Source organism: Lampris incognitus, chromosome 19 (genome assembly GCF_029633865.1).
Source record: "Lampris incognitus isolate fLamInc1 chromosome 19, fLamInc1.hap2, whole genome shotgun sequence".
In the NCBI taxonomy this organism is placed as follows: domain Eukaryota; kingdom Metazoa; phylum Chordata; class Actinopteri; order Lampriformes; family Lampridae; genus Lampris; species Lampris incognitus.
In genome coordinates, this window is record NC_079229.1 from 34105782 (window position 1) to 34127461 (window position 21680).

Below are 21680 nucleotides of genomic sequence, written 5' to 3' on the forward strand. Positions count from 1 at the left end.
CGTAAACTACCGCCGATTACCCACAGATGTTGAATGATGCAAAGAATGGCCCCATAAAACAAACCCAAATATCACAAGAACGCACCAACTTCAGTACTGAGACAAGTTCAGGTGTGCTCTTTGCATTTTGCAGCAGATGACTACAACAGGGACAGGCATTTCAACTGTGCAATAATGCATACTGCATTAGTACCACGTTCCATAGTACCACATTAGTATCACATTCATATTCTTTTTCTCCCTTTTTTTTTTTGTTAATGTCCCCCCCCCCCCCTTTTCTCCCCAATTGTACTTGGCCAATTACCCCCCTCTTTCGAGCCACCCCGGTCGCTGCTCCACCCCCTCTGCCGATCTGGGGAGGGCTGCAGCTCCAATACATGTGGAGTCGCCAACCGCTTCTTTTCACCTGACAGTGAGGAGTTTCACCAGGGGGACGTAGCACGTGGGAGGATCACGCTATTCCCCCCCCCCCCCGCGAACAGGTGCCCCAACCGACCAGAGGAAGTGCTAGTGCAGCAACCAAAACACATACCCACATCCGGCTTTCCACCCACAGACACGGCCAATTGTGTCTGTAGGGACGCCCGAACAAGTCGGCAGTAACATGGGGATTCAAACTGGCAATCCCCACCCATGTTGTCCAAAATATCATATTCTACACATATTTTTACATACTTGTTTTATATATATATATATATATATATAGTGGTATACTGTAGTATAATGTACATATTTTTACATATTTCATATTCTGTTTATTTACAATATTTATATTTATTTTTGTAACATTTTGTATGTTTTATTCATATTTATATTAATTATATTTCATATTACATTCTGAACATATTTTTACATATTTGTTGTATATATTGTTGTATATTGTAGTATAATGCACATATTTTTACATATTTCTCATTTACCTGTTTTTCTTATAATTTCCCTCAAGCTTATATATATTTTCTCTTCTAGATTGTGAGCAACTGTAACTTGACCCAATTTCACCTCGGGGATCAATAAAGTATTTCTGATTCTGATCATGTTGATAGTTTTTCTCAGCCACGCAAAACCTGGACTAGTCACTGAGTCTGCACTCATATTTTGGGACGCCATTTTCACTGCTGGAAATGTAGTCAGTTTGTAATTCATGACGAAGAGAACAAGGACATTTTGTTTTTGAGTGGCATCTAGAGCACGCCCCCTGGCTGAGGTGCCGGCAGACACCTCAATGACGGCACCGGTGCCAAAAGAAGAGCAGATTTTGCGACTGTGTCCCAGAGACACAGACAACATTGGCAACAACTTCAGAGGCTTTTCACACTATATCTCCAGTTCAGAAAGATAGAGATAAAGTTGAAAATCGGCAAAATGCTCCTTTAAGCATTGTCCTATTTTAGAAGATATGTTCATAATGATCTGAAGAGTTACTTTTTAACCAAGCCATGTATGGAAGTGTTAACTCAAAGAGGAGAAAATATGAGGGAGTCGTTGTTTGGGAAAAGAAGTAGACAGGATGCAGGCTTTCCAAAAATAGAAAAAAGTTACTCAACTGCAAAAGCCAAGAATTTACAAAAGTGATGTGTAAGCTTTACTTTGTGAGACAGAATTTCTAAAAAGCAAATATTTTAATATTCATGGAGCAATAATGTATGAAGATAATGGTTTTTTAAAAGGTGACCCTCATTCTGGACCCTCGTTGTTTCGAGGATATATAAACCTCTTTTCTCTTTTTCTGGCTCCTTCCTCAGTTGCGTGTGAACCAGGATGAGCCCATGGAGGAGTACCTGGCCCAGCTGAAGGAGTCCCAGACGGGAGAGGAGGACAGGGCGGCCCTGGGGCTCATGCTGGGGCCCGGCCTGCCTTGCAAAGAGCAGATGAGGACCAATGTCATCAACGAGATCATGAGCACAGAGAGGGACTACATCAAGCACCTGAAAGACATCTGTGAGGTCTGTGGGCTTTCCTCCTCATTCTGTCAGTCACAAAGCAACGCCTTCAGTCAGCAAACATGGCGTGGTGTGTACACGCCACATTATATATTCAGCAGTTCCAGTAGACCTGTCGTAAGACACCTTCCCCAAACATGACGAAGAATGAATCATCATCCTCCCTGTAAAGAAAATAAACAGCATAGCTTCCAGGTGAGCTGGTTAGACAGCAAAATTTCACCTCAGCATATATAGGCCGACACAACAAACACAATAGCTCATGCTTTTTCTAAATAATTCACAAATCTAGATGTGTGTTTACAAAAAGGCTGTTGCCGTTGTTGTGGGTCATCCATGTCAGTCACATCTCCCTCACTCTTTGTATTGCACATCATGAATCGTTTTATAAAAAGGACAATACAGAAAATTAAATTTTTCCATTTCCCTGAGATCAAGTCATGTCAAATTTATTTGTATAGCCCAATATCACAATTACAGATTTGCTTCAGGGGGCTGTACAGTAGCACAACATCCTGTCTTTAGACCCTCATATCGGATAAGGAACAACTCCTTAAAAACACCCTTTAACAGGGAGAAAAAATAGGAAGAAATATCAGGGAGAGCAACAGAGGAGGGATCTCTCTCCCAAGACACACAACGTGCAATGGATGTTGTGTTTACACAATACAACACTGAAAGAGGATAACACAATTATAATGGAATTATAGGCTATATGAGGAATATGATGAGGAGGATGTCAAGTAGTGTCCAGATGCCACCAGAACAGCCCAGGACCCGGGCCACACCACCACCGTCACCATGTAGACCTGACAGGAGGACAGACTACACATGCACACAGGGGAGACTCGCATCACACCATTCACACACACGACAGAACAGACAAGAAAAAAAAACATTAGTCACACATCGGCGTGAGAGAAGGGTATGACACTGAAACAGGATAACAAAATTATATGGATTTATAAGATGTGTATATATAAAGAATGTGTTAAGCAGGATGCCAAGCAGTGTCCAGGTGGCAACCACCATCACCATGGAGACCTGGGAGGGGGACAGACTGCACATGCACACACAAGGGAGACTCACATGACACCATTCACACACACAGAAGAAGAGAAAGGAGAAGACATCATTCAGAGAGAGAGAAAAGACATGTGTTAGAAGAGAGCAGTTTGCAATAGTCAATAACCTATACTCTATAATCTGGTCGGCAGAACAGTGATTGGTAAATTCATTTAGACAGAAACTGACCTGCCATGCAGTACAGGTTGTGAAGCACTCATTTAAAGGCATTTAATTGTAGGTTAAGGCAAAAAGATGAGTTTTAAGTTTGGATTTAAAGGACTCAACAGACTGGTTGTCTGTCGGCAGCAGGCAGGTTATTCCGCAAGAACGGCGCCTGATAGGAAAAGGCCCTGCTACCAGCTGACTTCATGCATTAGGCAGATTCAACTTCCAAATCAACACACCTGCTTGTCTCAATATAAAGTTTCAGTATAGCTACTCTAATCTGAGGACAACATTATCTTTTTTTCTTTGATAAATTATACAAAACATAGTTTTCTGTAAGGTAGTCATGTTTAATATTACAAGTACGCAGATTTTTTTTACCCAATCATGTTTAACATTATGAACGTCTTTAAATTTAGAATACCAATCATCTCTAGATTAAAGAATTGCTCTTCAAATCCATATTTATATCATATATCATACATATCATATATTTATATGATACATACATATATTTATATCATACATGCCCATTTTCCGAGGCCTGTTCCATGGTTTACTCCATTTTAATGCTGTTTGAGCTAATCTATTATAATCCATAGAAGTCAGGTAGAGCCATAGAAGTTAATTTCTGTCTTTGTTTTCATTCCTTGTCCTCAGGGCTACATCAAACAGTGTCGCAAGAGGACAGACATGTTCAATGAAGAGCAACTTCACACCATCTTCGGCAACATCGAGGAGATCTACCGTTTCCAGAGGAAGTTCCTTAAAGGCCTGGAGAAGAAATTCAACAAGGAGCAGCCTCACCTCAGCGAGATCGGCTGCTGCTTCCTTGAACATGTAGGTCCTCACCAGTAGAGTACCACAGAGATCATCCCAACACTGACACAAATCCCGATAAACTTTAACTTGAGGCTTTCAAGGAAGGGTGTGTGACGTACACACCATACATGTATCTTGCATTTATATGTATAAGATATAAAAGCTGTTTGTCACAGAATCCAGTAGGGATGACTGATGTCCCGATTTCCTCTATTGCTACGTAAAGCTGCTACAAGGGATTTTTCAGCAATATTAGTCTTAGTTTAATTCTGATGCCTCTATATGACCAACATTGACGAGTCAAATGAGACCATCAGAGAATATGAGATACCGTTATGATGATTCCAAATGCTTGTCTTTGAGTTGGATTCCCTGCAAAATCTGAAAATTATTTATAGGCACACAGATGGGACACGTAGCCACAATTAGAGGTGCGTAACCTCATGGCTGTATATCTTTAAAACAGCTGTTTTTTCCAAAACACCACAACATCTCTCAGGATTCTCTACAAAAGAATTGCGTCAGATCCCAGAAGGTTAATGGAAATCTTGGCAACAAGAAGCGACGCTTTACATGAAATGAAGTCCTCCTTCTCTTTGTAGATGCTTTAAAACTCTCAGGCAATTATAGCATGGTATTTGCAAAAACTTTAATCACTATCTTATAGTATTATGAGTCCATACTATGATATGCCAGTTGGACTTGGAAGCCTCGGTGCTTGAAGCGTATCGTACACATTTATTTCCCACCTTAATTCAAACCTTACCATTTTTTGTTGTTGTTTCTGTCATCCGTCCCACAGCAAACAGACTTTCAGATCTACTCCGAGTACTGCAACAACCACCCCAACGCCTGCGTCCAGCTGTCCAAGCTGATGAAGGTCAACAAGTATGTGTTCTTCTTCGAGGCCTGTCGACTGCTCCAGAAGATGATTGACATCTCCTTGGACGGCTTCCTGCTCACACCCGTTCAGAAGATCTGCAAGTACCCGCTGCAACTGGCCGAGCTGCTCAAATACACCAACCCACAGCACAGGTTGGTGTACTGAGACAAGATGTTTGACTGTTGTCAGTAGCGCAAATAAGTAATCTTTTTTTTTAGCTGTTTAGGTTTTTTCGATCCCCTTCGACCACTGAGCTATTATTCAGCTAATATCTTGGTGTTAGTTGTGGCATCAACAGGAAGAGATGGAAGCGGATGATCCACTGTGGCGACCCCTAACGGGAGCAGCCAAAAGTGGTAGTAGTAGTAGTAGTTGTGGCATTAACCCCAAACAGTATACCTTCTCATCAATTTCCCTGAAGTGGATATGGCACTAGCATAAAAAATGATTTATGTTGGTCAGGCGTCCCTGCAGACACAACTGGCCGTGTCTGCGGGTGGGAAGCCGGATGTGGATATGTGTCCTGGTTGCTGCACTAGCGTCTCCTCTGGTCGGTCGGGTTGCATGTTCGGGGGGGAGGGGGAACTGGGGGGGAATAGCGTGATCCTCCCATGCTCTACATCCCCCTGGTAAAACTCCTCACTGTCAGGTGAAAAGAAGCGGCGCGACTCCACATGTATCGGAGGAGGCATGTGGTAGTCTGCAGCCCTCCCCAGATCAGCAGAGGGGGTGGAGCAGCGACCAGGACAGCTCAGAAGAGTGGGGTAATTGGCCGGATATAATTGGGGAGAAAATCCACAAAAAAACATTTTTTACGGGGAGCCATTGAAGGGATGCAAGGATTTGTGTGATGTAAGATCCAAGACTGGTATTGGTTAGCAGCCTGGCTGCGGCGTTTTGCACGAGTTGCAGACGGGACAGGGCTGCTTGGCTGAGACAGGAGAAAAGAGCATTGCAGTAGTCAAGGCGTGACAAAATTAGGCTCTGGATTAGTAATTCAAGATCTCAGGTTGAGAGCATTGATTTGATTTTTTGCGATGTTCTGGCGTTGGAAAAAGCAGGTTTGCACAAGCTTGTTTATGTGTGGGTCAAAATTCAGATTTTGGTCAGAGAGTACACCCAGAAGTGGTGACAGAAATGGTGCCGACTGGACAAATATTTAAGTTCCTGTCCAGCTCAGCATGTGTAGCTGTCATGTTTTCAGGAGAAAATTCCAACAAATGCATGTGGTAGAATATATGATTGCATCACCAACTGTGTATTTTATTTATGATTGTTAGACTGACGAGGTCTCCCTGATCATCCTCTCCTTCACAGTCCTGTAATTTATCATATTCATGATGGTTTATTTTGTTCAGTTTAATGTCTATAACCTTTCATTCAACAATAACAAAAAGTACGCAGTAAGAGACATATCTGATTTTTAAAAGCATATTCCAGTGATACTGAGCCTTAGACACCAACTGGACACATGTCTCTAATCCTCAGGGATTACAAGGACGTGGAGGCCGCCTTAAACGCCATGAAGAATGTTGCCCGGCTCATAAACGAGAGGAAACGGCGACTGGAGAACATCGACAAGATCGCCCAATGGCAAAGCTCCATAGAGGACTGGGAGGTGTGGAACAGGACTTCTTATCAGACCATCAACTCCCACGTTACGCTGCATGTTGTGTTTGTAACAGCTGTGTGTATTTGTGTGTGTCCATTCAGGGGGAAGACGTCCTCAGCAGGAGCTCAGATCTGATCTTCTCTGGAGAACTGACCAAACTGTCTCAGCCTCAAGCCAAGAGTCAGCAGCGAATGTTCTTCCTCTTCGACCATCAGATGGTTTACTGCAAAAAGGTGCATGAGCCAGAAGAAAACACTGATTTGATGCTACCATTATTGTATCACTGTACCCAGATTAGGGATGAGAGTAGAGATCCAGATTAGAGTCTTCCCTTTACCGTCTGCTGTGTTCCTGTCGGGTAGAAAACTCATATCTGCGTTAATATTTTTTTTCCCCTCATATATTTTTGAACATTTCTGTTTATTAAAGCTGCGATGAGAAGTTTTGATCAGTCTTGATTTAATTTTGATATAATGATCAATATATGATCATTTTATCTCTGTATGATCATAACCAAATGAGACCATCAGTGAGAAGATTAGATGTTGCTGTATAATGATGTTAAATGCTTGTCTGCGGGTCGGATTCCCCACAAAATCTGAAAAACGATTTACGGCACACAGACGAGACACAGCCACAATCAGAGATACATTACCAACCCTCATACATCTCTCACGCTTCCTTTTAAAACAAGCCAGCTACCAGATCGTTTAATGGAGGTCTTTGAGACAATTAAATGGTTCTTTTGCGAAACACTTCCTCTTTCGCCCACAGGGGAGCGCAAAATCAAAGGAATTCTAAACTCCTGTAGCAGCTTCAATTTCTAAATACAAAGATATTTAACTAGGCAATTGTAATACAGCAATATCATAAGAATAAAACATTAGAATGATGAAATAAAGTCAGATGAAACCACCAAAGGGGGACATCAGTAGTGACAATACAAGGTATTTTGTTTCGTATGTACTTTTTCACACAAAGTCTGATCTTCATGATGAAACATAACCATCCACTCTTTAGCAGATTTGTAGAAATGTGTCTTTCTGGGTTTTAGCCTTCCCCATTACAAACACACTGTTCACTAAATCAGTCCATTCAGTTACACCAGGTGCTTCTGTTGTCTGTCACCTTTTAATGACTTTTACATGCCTGTTATTTCTATTATTTTATGATACAATGGGGGTTAGAGTTCATGAAGCAACATATTGATTTCGCAATTGCTGAATTTAAAAAAAAAAAAAGTCCAGGCGTCCGGGTAGCGTATCGGTCTATTCCGTTGCCTACCAACACAGGGATCGCCGGTTTGAATCCCCGTGTTGCCTCCGGCTTAGTCGGGCATCACTACAGACACAATTGGCGATGTCTGTGGGTGGGGAGCCGGATGTGGGTATGTGTCTGGTCGTTGCACTAGTGCCCCCTCTGGTCGGTCGGAGCACCTGTTCGAGGAGGAGGAGGAACTGGGGGGAATGGCGTGGTCCTTCCAGGTGCTACCTCCCCCTGGTGAAACTCCTCACTGTCAAGTGAAAAGAAGCGGCTGGCGACTCCACATGTATCGGAGGAGACACGTGTTAGTCTGCAGCCCTCCCCGGATTGGCAGAGAGGGTGGAGCAGCGACCAGAACGGCTCAGAAAGTTGGGTAATGGCCGGGTACAATTGGGGAGAAAAAAAGTCCAACATCAAAAACAGTTTACGGTGTAGTAGGTTTTTTTTTAACTGACGACATGAAACGTTGTAAGTTATCAGTACGACCTCATGGTGTGGTCTGCTAGTAAATAACTGAATGTCTCTCATCAGGACCTCCTGCGACGGGACATGCTGTACTACAAGGGCCGGATGGACATGGATCAGATGGAGGTCATCGACGTTGAGGACGGAAAGGAGAAGGACTTCAATGTCAATGTCAAGAACGCCCTGAAGCTGCGCTCGCTGACCGGTGAGGAGGTCCACCTCCTGTGTGCCAAGAAGCCCGAGCAGAAACAGCGCTGGCTTCGCGCCTTCACTGACGAAAGGAGGCAGGTCCAATATGATCGCGAAACAGGTCAGAGACTCAATATGGACGTAGACCATACCACGCCCATATTCTAAATTTAGAGCTTATTTCTCCCTGTTGAGGATTTCATCCAGAACAACAGCTTTCCTCTTCCAGGTCCACTTTAAAACCGTAACGGGTCTCTCGCAGGATTCTCAAACTGACTAGTGACATTTTTCAGCTAATATGAATCAGTTACTTCCATTACTACAGTACCCTGACCACCCATTACTATCCTATACCAGTTTTATCAGCGTCCACTATTTTGACCATCTACCTGTACTACCTCTTATGACGGGATGTCTGTTATACTGATATACTGATGTCAGTGCATTCTGATTCTCCTCCTCTTGTTAGTCTAAGACACAATAAATATATGCCACATGACAGGCACTTCTTTGATATAATTACTATATAGCAAATGTACCACTACAACTTCATATAGTACTACTGTGAATGCTAAGCCAGTTGGTAACACACACATTTACTTGCAAATGACTCTCTTGTAAGTTGCTGTGGGTAAAAATATCTGCTAAATTAGTAAGTATAGTGACAGTCTACTCCGTTGCCTACCAACACGGGGATCGCCGGTTTGAATCCCCGTGTTAACTCCAGCTTGGTCGGGTGTCCCTATAGACACAATTGGCCGTGTCTGCAGGTGGGAATCTGGATGTGGGTGTGTGTCCTGGTCACTGCACTAGCACCTCCTCTGGTCGGTCGGGGCGCCTGTTTGAGGGGGGGGGTAGTGTGATCCTCCCACGCGCTACGTGCCCCTGGTGAAACTCCTCACTGTCAGGTGAAAAGAAGCGGCTGGCGACTCCACATGTATAGGAGGAGGCATGTGTTATTCTGCAGCCCTCCCCGGATCGGCAGAGGGGGTGGAGCAGCGACCGGGACGGCTCGGAACAGTGGGGTATTGGCCAAGTACAACTGGGGAGAAAAGGGGGGGGGGTCAGTAAATATAAATGTGAATATTGAGGATGATTGAAGAGTTAGTAGATATGTAGCCTGAACACTTCACATAAAATGTACCTTGGCAATAAGATGGGTAAAGAAGTTGGCTTGTAAAACCATTTTACCTTAAGAGGAAAAGGGAAAAAACAAACTAAACCCTAATGCCATGTCAGTAATAAAACTGCACTGGATGAGTAGAAATACCACGTAAGAAAAGTACATAGACATCACGCTGTATGTACCCTATAAATACTGTGCACAGAACAGTTAGTATACTACTGTCGCCGGAATTCAGGGGGCAGGCGGGAATCAAACCTGGGTTCTCCGCACCACAAGCCAACTGCACTAGCCAGTCAACTAAAGGGTCTGACCCGTTAGCCAGGGGCTAGCGAGTCTACACATCTGTGGTCATACACTGTTACACTGCTACACAAACAGTAATCAGAGCCCATCGCTACATAAATCTAGCTTGTCTGCTCTATTTTGAGGTTCTCTGTCATCTTTATAGGGCACCACGCTCCCAGAGACCACTGGGGCGTTTCCAGAAACTAAAACATGAGCTAATGCCCTCCTATCCTCTTCCCCTTTAACCACATCTGCATTAATAGTCATTACCCTCAGCTGGCAGCGGCACAGGGAGTGGGAAATGAATTTGTGTGATGCACATCCAAAGGATAAGCAGGCAAAACGCCAACAACTCCACCTCTTGTTCCTCTGCTACGGCTCAGCTGGGGCCGGGTTGGGATTGGTTTTTCTACACACTGTCTGTGTGTTTACTTGTGTGTGTGTGTGTGGTGTGTGCAGTGAGAGATCTGCCTTCACGCAGCCTCCCAACCTGGCCCGGCTCTGCGACAGATTAAACATTCTGCAAACTCAGTTCTTCAAACTCTTAATTTCACAGTTTGATAAATAAAGGTGTACGAGTTATGAGATTGCTGGTAGCAGTGAATCTCTTCTACAGTTCAGCAAGATTACAGGCTGCTCCTGAGGGCATTCCCATGTGTGCTGTGCTTTCAAAATCTGTTGAGACATACAGTTTCAGCCTGGTATTAACTCCACTATCAGATTAACTAAAAATCACGAACAAAGTGAAACATTGAATCAGATGTGTTTCTCATGTGTAGCCCTCGACCACTCCAGCGGCCATATGCCGTACTGCCCCATACAGCACAGCATGGAAAACCGGGAGCCATCTCTCCCCTGATTTTTCCTTGTTGTTTCTGTTTTCAGGTTTCTCTCTCACAGAGGTCCAAAAGAAACAGGCCATGCTGAACGCCTGCAAAAGCCATCCTGCTGGGAAGCCCAAAGGTACGGTACGCACTTCAGCGTCTGCAGAGTCATGTGTCAAAGTAATGGCAGAGTCGGCCTTCAATATTTAATGGTCCCTTTCTCGCATCGTGCTGTTACCGTATTGAAGCTACGAGGCTTTCTAACCCCTATGTACTGTTTCTTCACTCTCATATCCACTTCATAGAATATTTGAATTTATCATAACCCTCCCGCACCCTATTCTTAGACATGGCAACTGAACTATGTATAATGCAGAAACATGTTCAATAAAACATAAGCCACAGCAGTCATGGGAGATGTCGGCCATTCCAGCATCGATCAGGCTTGCAGGCTTTGTGTTTGCATAAATACAACTTTAGATGAAAGTGTACTTTAAAGGGGCGTCTGGGTGGTGTGGCAGTCTATTCTGTTGCCTACCAACTTGGGGATCGCTGGTTCAAATCCCTGTATTACCTTCGGCTTGGTCAGGCGTCCCTGCAGACACAATTGCCCATGTCTGCGGGTGGGAAGCCGGATGTGGGTATGTGTCTTGGTTGCTGCACTAGCGCCTCCTCTGGTCGGTCGGGGCGCCTGTTCAGGGGGAAGGGGAACTGGGGGGAGTAGCGTGATCCTCCCATGCGCTACGTCCCCCTGGCAAAACTCCTCACTGTCAGGTGAAGAGAAGCAGCTGGCGACTCCACATGTATCGGAGGAGGCATGCGGTAGTCTGCAGCCCTCCCTAGATCAGCAGAGGGGGTGGAGCAGCGACCGGGACGGCTCAGAAGAGTGGGGTAATTGGCTGGGTACAATTGGGAGGGGGGAAAAAAAGGGGGGAGATCCCAAAAAAAAAAACAACAAAAAACTGTACTTTAAAGGTGCCATCAGTAAAATTTTGACTTTATCATATCAAAACATGACCAAAAAGAGTTGTCAGTCTATACCAGCTGCAAAGCAATAGCTTTGTGTGTCGTGTTGTGGTGTTGAGATTTTTGGCTTTCAAAACCTGCACTTCAGCCCCCAATCCTTATTTTGGTAAATACTGCACCCTTTAGAATCCAGTGTCCCTCTACAAAACGTTGTGTCCCCACACATCCATTTTGCTGTGCATTGCAACTTTTCGGTATGGAGGGACCAGTTTTGCAACACAACTCTAAAAAAATAGATCATCATCCGGCAAGAAAATTACATGATAAATGACACTCCCAAAGCAGAAATAATGTAATCATTGCTCAAGTTTCAAGAACTAGAACTCCTAGAACTAGAACTCCTAGAACTATAAATATAACTCATAGAACTAGAACTCATAAAACTGTAACTGTAACTCATAGAGCTATAAGTCATTGAACTATAACTCAAGTTGAAGAAAATTCTCATCCATCTATATCTGGTAAAAGCACCAGAGCACACAAATTTCAGAGCACACGCACAAATACGGTTGCCAATACAGCCAACACAGCCACATTCAAAACACTTCAATTTAACTATTAAAAACAAATTATGATTTTGATTTTTGAGAGGGCCTGCAGAGAAGGTCCTGGTGGCCCTGAGAGCCCACCACCGTGTTGAAACACAAAGTACATGATCACAGACAGAATGGAAGGACTCAGATAGATGGCTTGTTATCATTTTAGGCAACGGGGAGAACAGATGTTTACTCATCTGTGATGAAGCAGAAGTACGTCGGCCATGTTTGTAAGAAAGGTCTATGTATCTTTTTCTGGCCTGGTCCGGACCACAGCAAACAAACTTGACGCAGCCTAAATCTGCAGATGTTGTGGCAAATCTCACTGGAAGCTTCTGGTGACACGGTAGTCACTAGAGGAAAGAAATGACGGACTGTACCTTTACTATCTTATGAATCTGTGTGTGAAATGAAATGTTCTCTGTGTCTCCAGCGGTGACCAGGCCCTACTACGACTTCCTCCTGCGGCAGAAGCATCCGTCGCTGCCCAGCGCACTGCCTCAGCAGCAGGTCTTCATGTTGGCCGAGCCCAAACGTAAAACCTCCACCTTCTGGCACAACATCGGCAGACTGACGCCGTTCAAGAAGTAAAAAGAAATCCACTAGAATAAAGAAACGAAAAACGAACAAACCCACCGGAAGTAGAGAGAGATGGAACGGAGGAAGAGGCGGAGAAACGGAGGAGAGCTCTCTGCTCGTGCCTGAACTGACCCCCCTTTAGTTCTTCTTCTCTTTTCTTTCCTACTCGTAATGTCGCCCTAACTGATAACCTGATCTATTGTAAAGATGAAGATGACTATGATGATGAGGAGGAGGAGGGATTTTTTTTTTCTTTTGAGAAAGCACTTTATAGGTTGGCTAACAATCAGACTTGAGAATGGTCTACTGCAGACGTTATGGCAAAATGTAGGGGAGAGTGGACTATTGTATACCTTACTACAACTACTACTACTATTACTACTACTACTACTAGTACACGTTCAATCAAGCACCGATTGGTACTAATACTACTACTGTATTGCTGCGAGTGACTGTGGGACTGAGACTGTGCTGCCTCTGTGAAAGACGTTGCCTGTCGACAAAAGTGTTTTGTTTTCTTTCCACCGTTTTGTCGTTTTATGTTTCAACAGATGCCAACTGTTCACAGTGCCAGATGTTTTGATTTTCTTTTTTTCTTTTTTTTTTTTGTATTTGTTCAGCGTCTGCTTACGAGAGAAAAAAAAAGGGAAAACAAGGCCGACAACTTTTCCTGCGCTTTTCTCTGTGCAAATATATCTATGGTTTCAGCGTCGTCTCAGCTGGGGTTTTTTTAGCGTTTCGTTTTTCTTCCACGGGGATTCGATTCTCTCCCGTATTTCTGTCCTGCGCACGCGGTCTTGTGCAAACACTCGATAAAGGAACTCAAACGGAACCCCGAAGACGATTCGCCTCATCACAGATCTGAAGGTTTTGTTTTTCTCCCCCTCACAAAGCGCTTCTGAAACACATTCCCTCGACTCTGCCCGTTTACTTTTATACCCTTTAAGCCCCGCTGACGAAAACAGACAACTTCTGCATTACTGAAGTGCCATTCGAAGTGTCACGAATAACCTGCATGGGTGATGATGATGATGATGGGAAAAACTGTGAAGAAGATTTTGTTTTTAAATCTCTCAAAAGTCCCCTGCTATATTTAACCGCACTTGGCATCGTACCTAAAATTTCATTTTGTTGTCGGGGGAGTAAAAAAAAAACAATTATTGAACGGACCCAATTTAACTGCCTGCTGTTATTATGTTACGAATACTCCTGTGGTCTTTGGATTTGGTCTCGGATAACTTCATTTCACATCTCCTCAGTTCAGCCCAAGTGTGAAACACAAGTGCATTCAGTAAAATGTGCTCCTCTCACCGTTATGTTTAAGTGTTCCTAGCTTGTGAGGTTAAATTAAAAATTCCTAAGCTGAAAAAAATGCTGCCATTGATTGGGGTGGTCATTATTTTCCCTTCATTCTTAGATGAAAGCGATGTCGGCTCACCAAGTTCCAAAGCAACATACAGGGAATTTCTTTCTGAAAAAGTGCATTTGAGAAGTACATTTCCAAAATTTCATATATACCCATTTTGGAGATTTTTTTGTTTTTTATATATGATATTAATCCCCATGGGGAAATTACGCTCTGCATTTAACCCATCCTAGCTGTGTAGCTAGGAGCAGTGGGCAGCCGCCGTGCAGCACCCGGGGACCACCTCCACTTCTTCTGGCCATGCCTCGGTCAGGGACACAGACAGGAGTACTGACCCTAACATGCATGTCTTTCTGATGGTGGGGGAAACCAGAGCACCCGGAGAAAACCCACCGCAGACACGGGGAGAACATGCAAACTCCACAGAGGACCACCTGGGACGACCCCCAAGGTTGGACAACCCCGGCGTTCGAACCCAGGACCTTCTCGCTGTGACGCGACAGCGCTGACCACCGTGCCGCCAAGTTGCTGTGTAAAACAAGGCCAGTCACATGCCTATCGTGTTTCTTGTTCACAAGTTGTCCCTCATTTCGATGATTTTATGCAAACTTACAAATTTTTTGAAAATCCTCTCCATCCAGCAAATCCATATGCCCCCCCGTTTGTAACGCTGGAACCCACCTGTCAATCAAAAGTGATCGTTTTAAAACCCGGCTGGTTGACATACTGATAATATAATGATAACATAATGAGAAATATTGTAAATTCAGAGAATATGGTGGATCGAGTCAGCGGGTGCCACCAGACTTGTCCATCGTCAGCCAAGTCTTTAAATGACTTGCTGCACAGATTTTCAAATCTCATCAGTGTTTTGCTTTGTTTAAAAAGGGTGACTAACTCATTTGGCGCATAACAAATTATTTCCGAAGGACGCCACGTTAGCAGAAGGCCTGGACAGCCGCCTGGAACACTGACTCCTACCAACACCCGGCTCCTGAGGGCCTCAGAACCAGGACGTCTTTCACCATTTCTCACACAGAACGTCTGATCTGGTGTTGAATATTCGCCAGGACACGAGGAGGACAGCTGCTTTGTGACAGACACATTCTGCACGTCTTTGTGCTTCAGGCTTCAAGGGCACCTGAGAAGTAGGTTAGTGGGGTGGCAGCGAGACTGCATTAGTCTACTTTATTACCATCCTGTGGGGGGAAAAAGTGTGCAAATCTGCATATTTCAACACTGGTGCGCCGTTCTGATGAAAGTGTTTCCCTTTAACATCGTGCAGCTGTAAACCTGAAGTTACACACCAGCTAAATCCTCCCAGAAGTCCTGTCTGTTGACTACTGGGCCGGCAGCTATTTAATATCATTTGTCTTTCCATGGTGTTGTGTTGGGATGAAATGCCGATATTGTCATATCTTGAAACTCAAATTTTGTTGTCTAAATTAACGACAGTGAGAATCTATGGCCTAAAAGTCCCCACAAGATGAGGTGTGAAATATTTGACGGGGGGGTATTGGAAAACTAGTTTTGGTTTGATGGTCTGCTTTACATCACCAAACAGTTCAATGTGATGAACCTCAGCTGGGTTCTTCACCATGGTATTTTTTGCAGACGTAAGAACATATTGTGATACATATATTGGTATCGTGTAAACTCTCCATGAATATTGCAATAATGTTTTCCATTTCACCCACTGCTGACCTGACCTTACAGCCGACTTTCCGACTCTCGAGGTGTGAGGGAGATGCTTTCGGCACCTTGGCTTAAACGAGTAAAGATGAAGATGGTGTGTGTTACTGCACTTTCCTGCACCTTGGCGAGATTAATGTTGACAGGTTGTTGTGCATTCAAGCGAAGTGAATTCGCTCGTCATTTGGCACTGTTCGATGGCGTCTGTCAGTGTTGGAGGATTCTCCAGATGCCGATTTCTCTCAGAACCCCATGCAGAGTTTATCCAGACCATGATGTTGTCCCTTGCTGTTCCTCGTGGAAAAAAATTAATGTGTCCCACCGATTACCTAACAGCAGAAGAACAAAAAAAAATAAAATAAAAGGTGTCAGTGATGTGGAGGTATTTTGGTGTTTGCATTTTAATAAATAATTTGTATTTATCTGTATATAATAGAGTTGGTCATAAGTGTTCACTTCATGCAGCATTTCCACAGAGGAAGTTGAATCGGGGGAATGCGCCGCGGTTGAAGCAGCATCCCTGACTCGGGCTGAGTTGCGTTCTTCTGACAAATTTTACTAATACGACTTACGAAACGATAAAGATAGTGTTTATTATATTTGTATGTGTATGGTTGTTTACATATGCACTCAAACATATGGGAAAATAAAGTGAAAGAAAGTGGGTCTCTGGTTACCTTTTGGCAAGACTGGATTTTAGATCCAACTTCGAGGGATTAAAGGGCCCGGGACAAGTGTAGAGAACATGTTGAGAAGTGTACATAACGTCCCCATGTGGACATATGGGGTAATGATGCATTACCTGAAGGGCTTTCGATGGCTTTCTGATGAACTGCAGAAGAAAGACTCTTTTGTCCAGCTTCACGGATGTGGCTTCTGAGCAGTCCAAACGGTTGCCTCTCTCAGTGCAGCCACCCAGGACCCCTCCACCTGTCCACGGCTTTCCTCCTGTTCGACACCCAACCACCAGTCGCCCTGGGCCAAAGCCATGGTCCGCGGTCGCAAAGGGCCACCTTCGTGACCATTTGTAATGCCAAAATGGAAAATATTCACCAGCAATTGACCTCTTCGAACAATACTACATACAGTTCACCTTATTCACCACCTGGTTTTAAACTCCCAGCTGTTGCTGAAACATCTGGTCTCATCTGTAAACCCAAATCATCTACCTGCCAGTTAGACCCCCTTCCTACTCATTTAGTTAAAGTCTTTCTACCTTCTCTGTCCTCTTTAATTACTGATATCATATATCTATATATATATATAGATAGATATAGATAGATAGATAGATAGATAGATAGATAGATAGATAGATAGATAGATAGATAGATAGATAGATATAGATATGTAGCCAGGTGGTAAATTCCATGTACCCTGTGTAAATATGTTCAGTATAAAAAAAAAGAGAAGATTTTATTTTGGTTTAACTACGTACGAGAGAAGATGTATTTACAGTTATTGTTATGTTAAAATATAATTCATATGTACAAAGCATTTTCAAAAGTAAGATTGTACCTAACGGAACAACAGAGATCATAAAAAGGGTTAACTCTTAGCTGTTACAATCTGCTGCCGCTAGAGGGCGAGATTGGCGACTTTGTTGCGCTCAGGGGATCCTGGTCCTATTTCCGGTTGCGTAAACTGAGCAGCGCAGGGGAGACGCGTTCCGAGTCCATCCAGTGAAGGCCCACACGTGACTAGCAAGATATTAGGGTTGTTGAACAAAGCCAGAAGCTCAACTTGGATGCCCCCCCCCCCGTGAAGGGAGATGGACTCGATAAGCCCACTGCCGTAGTTTTATGATCCCCCCCCCCCCCGAGCATCTGCCCTTGCCAGTTGGTCAATCTCCAACCCTACCCCTGGTACCAACATTGTGGCCTCTATATATATGTAGCGTGGCCTAATTAGCATTATAACAACAATGTTTAGCTGTCCTTAGTTAACGTAAAATTGTCCCTGTGTGTGTGTGTGTGTGTGTGTGAGAGAGAGAGAGAGAAGGGTGTGTGTGTGTGTGTGTGTGAGAGAGAGGTGTGTGTGTGTGTGTGTGTGTGTGTGTGTGAGAGAGAGAGAGAGAGAAGGGTGTGTGTGTGTGTGTGTGAGAGTGAGGTGTGTGTGTGTGTGAGAGAGAGAGAGAAGGGTGTGTGTGTGTGTGTGTGTGTGAGAGTGAGGTGTGTGTGTGTGTGTGTGTGTGAGAGAGAGAGAGAGAGAGAGAGAAGGGTGTGTGTGTGTGTGTGTGTGTGAGAGAGAGAGAAGGGTGTGTGTGTGTGTGAGAGAGAGAGAAGGGTGTGTGTGTGTGAGAGAGAGAGGTGTGTGTGTGTGTGTGTGAGAGAGAGAGAAGGGTGTGTGTGTGTGTGTGTGTGAGAGAGAGAGAGAAGGGTGTGTGTGTGTGTGTGTGTGAGAGAGAGAGAGAAGGGTGTGTGTGTGTGTGTGTGTGAGAGTGAGGTGTGTGTGTGTGTGTGTGTGTGTGTGTGTGAGAGAGAGGGGTGTGTGTGTGTGTGTGTGTGTGTGTGTGTGGGTGTGTAGGTACACACAGGGTGTTGTGATGCGTCTAGTGCAGCAGTGTGTAGTTGGAGGGAAGGTGCATGTGTTCTTCCAACCCGCTTGTGTCCTTCCTGCCCTTAGCTTGCTGCCGCTGGCTAGCCTTTGTGGCGAATAGGGAAGCATCCTAGCGTGTAAGCCTTCCCTTGCCAGTACATAGCCTCTCCTTCACCAAGACTCCTGCCAGGCCTCCCCGTGGCCACACGTGGTAACTGGGGTCTTGCGGCCCCAGGCTAACTTGGCAGGGGATCTCAGAGCAGCAGTGGGCCCCAGAGATATGGTGTGCAGGCCCACCCTGGTGGACACGCCCTGGCACCTATCAACCACTGCCCCGCTGCCTTGTGGGTGAGTCTGGAAGACATAAGGCTAAGGGAGCTCACCCCAACAGAAAAGCAAGCTGTGGCGGCACGCTTCGAGGCGGTTTCCGAAAAACTGGATTTCCGGCAGCCCCCTGCAGTTGTGTGGAGGTGCCGGTCGTCTAGGGATCCCCCTTGCCATCGGAACCATCTCCTCTACAATCAAGTCATGTGGCGTTGGGAGAAGCGCCCCACCCCCCATGCCACTTTAAAAACCATCTCTGCTGCGCAGGTATCTTCTGCTATCTGAGTCCTCAAAGGACCCACAAATAGAAGAAGATGGTCATCATCGGGCACGATGGACAACCAGCAAGCAAGCAAGCAAGTGTGTGTGTGTGTGTGTGTGGGCCCTGTGATGGCCCGGCGGCCTGCCCAGGGTGTCTCCCCGCCTGCCGCCCAGTGACGGCTGGGATAGGCTGCAGCATCCCCGCCACCCTGAGAGCAGGATCAGCGGTCTGGATAACGGATGGACGGACGTACTATCGCCCAGTAAAACCTGTTCTACATATAAACCGGTGTCAAAATACGTCACCAGTGTTGTTGGGCAGCTCATGGCAAACAATCTCTGAACCATGGGCGTTTCTAGCCCATTTTTTTGGGGGGGGGGTGCTGCAGCACCCCTAAATCGAACCCCAGCACCCCTAAAATTGAGGAGATTTTTTTATTTTTTGCTGTATGTCCATGTTTAATAAGCTGAAGAAATGTCAAAACCATATCCGGTATATGGTTTAAACGTAATATTTTAACAACAAAAACACAACACCACCACCCCCATGCTTCGAAAATGGTTTGACCCACCCCCCCCCCAAATTTATCTTGCACTCTGGGTGCTCAGCACCCCTAAAGCTCTGATCCTAGAACCGCCCCTGGTGACTCTGAACGTTATCTCCTCTGCGCAGAAGTCCCCCCCGTGTCGTTGACGTGCCAGCAGGCCGCACTTGCCCACACAAAACCCAACCGAACCGACAGCAGTCTGTGCGGTCAGCCATGCTTCTGGTTTACGTGGGGGGGGGGGATCGTGCAGCTGGAACGCTCGGAGGTCGAAAATCGGAAGCGTTCCATTGGCACGCCAACCAGCGGAAATGACGCAAGGTGGGCACGGCGCGCGCGGTTTGCGTCTCCACGGTAACCGCACCGGTTCGCCATTTTCTTCAAGAGCGTTGTCCATTTCGGTCATCGGATCGTGTTAAGAGATTTTGGCGACTGCCGCTTTCAGTCGACCAGTTTCCCGTACCGGGAGCATTGTAATGCAGGTGAGTGTAATTAGGCACCTGGTGGACTGGAGAACCGGCGGTAGTGCGGTCTTACGGGCGGTATTAATCAGGGAACTGACCTGTCGTAGCTTGGAGGAAAACCTGCACAGCCACCGCACCCTGATGGCGCACGGCTGCCCACGTGTGGACTACAGCGTCATGTATCCTCCTACGTCGCCTCTTCATTCTGTGAGTATTCACTATTAGTTTCGTAAACGGTGAAGTAGATGTTCATCGGGCCAGGCCCGGCAGACCCCCCCCCCCACACACACACACAAGGCCCCAGCTGGAGGAGGAGGAAGAGGTGGGTGGGCGGCATTGTGATGAATGACGGCGAGTTATTGCACAGTGTGGTGACCCACATCTATATATCGAGAGACATTCACCTAAGAGGACGGTGTACCTTTAAGGGAAGAGGCGAGGGGTCAGATAATGCACTTCCGCTTCCGGTTCACAGTCAGTTCAGTGTCGTTGTCAGATGTATGACATGCTAAGTTGGAGCTAGTAAACTACCTCGACTACGTCTACTCTCACGTCTCCTGTCTCGTTGTTTTCTAACTCCACAACAGCAACAAAATGTGTGTGTGTGTGTGTGTGTCTAAAAATTGATAAAGTTGTTCCCCAGGTCTCAAGACGGCGACCTTTCCATCCTGCGGGCCTCCGTTTGATTTGGTTTGTTTAAAACTACTCAACGTGGCCCAGCAGTCCACATTAGGGCTGTGGACTGGCTAGAATCTGGCGATACGACACCTATCACGATACAGGGGTTACGATTCAATATATCGCGATACTGTGAGGAAGGCGATGTATTGTGGTTTCACAGGACTGTTCTTTGTGCTTATCAGAGCTGATTTCACTACTTATTTCTCCTATGTTGGTAAATAAGGGTGTACCGCTTTAAGAGCGAGATCTGGGGTCGCACTCTGATTGGTTGGTAGGGAGGGGCGAAGGAGGAAGTTGTTGTGTGGCGCGAACGGTAGTGGGAGCTCCGCGCAAGTGAAAGGAAATACTATTACTAAGAACGGTGATATGTTGGACCCATGTCAACGTTTTGTGCGGCTGTGAAGAAGATTAAACGTGTTTCTGAAGAGAGAAGACGGCGCCCTCGCCATTTTCAGACGAAGTTAACTATTGAACCGTGTTGGGTTGTGCTCCGGAGCTTAGCTAGCTAGCTAGCTAGCACCAGGCGGTGACGGACAGCGCCAGCCAACTTCGGCCCCGGATCCAAAATAAATTCGATTCCCCCGTAACTTCCGGCGAAGGTGGTCGGAAGACGGAGACAGGAAAAGTAACACCTACCTGGCTGAAGTGTTGCGCTAATTAGAATCAGATGGTTTAGTGCATGGGTGGAGCAAATACATGGTTAGTACTTCTACTTTCTGAAGTGGAGTTTTCCACCTCTGGCGCTTATGGCTGAAGATATATTACAACACTGCCATCTAGCGGTCGTGGGGTAACAACACAATCATGTTTGTCACGAACCTTTACGTGTAAACGATTAAAAAGCGATATAGTGGTTTGGAGAATCGATACAGTATCACACCCGATAATATCGCGATACTCGAGTGTCTCGGTATCGATATGTTCTTACGCCCCTAGTCCACAAAGACTGATGTTTCGCCTGCCATTTCTTAAAAGTATACCCCACCCTCTCGACTCATCGTAAACGTTTGATGTACCTCGCGTTGT

At 45.4% G+C, this 21680-nt stretch overlaps 1 protein-coding gene across 2 annotated transcripts in view; it reads left to right on the plus strand.

Annotated features, from left to right (window-relative positions):
- The window catches only part of LOC130129786 (rho guanine nucleotide exchange factor 4-like), a 75158-nt gene extending 61016 nt beyond the window's left edge, over window positions 1-14142 (plus strand). For both annotated transcript variants that reach the window (XM_056299432.1, XM_056299433.1), the window contains exons 4-11: window positions 1746-1946; window positions 3837-4016; window positions 4801-5033; window positions 6370-6499; window positions 6595-6726; window positions 8288-8531; window positions 10707-10784; window positions 12641-14142. In XM_056299432.1, the coding sequence (XP_056155407.1) occupies window positions 1746-1946; window positions 3837-4016; window positions 4801-5033; window positions 6370-6499; window positions 6595-6726; window positions 8288-8531; window positions 10707-10784; window positions 12641-12798 (1356 nt within the window). In that variant the 3' untranslated portion in view covers window positions 12799-14142. The remainder of the gene's footprint in view (window positions 1-1745; window positions 1947-3836; window positions 4017-4800; window positions 5034-6369; window positions 6500-6594; window positions 6727-8287; window positions 8532-10706; window positions 10785-12640) is intronic.
- Window positions 14143-21680: the final 7538 nt, after the last annotated feature.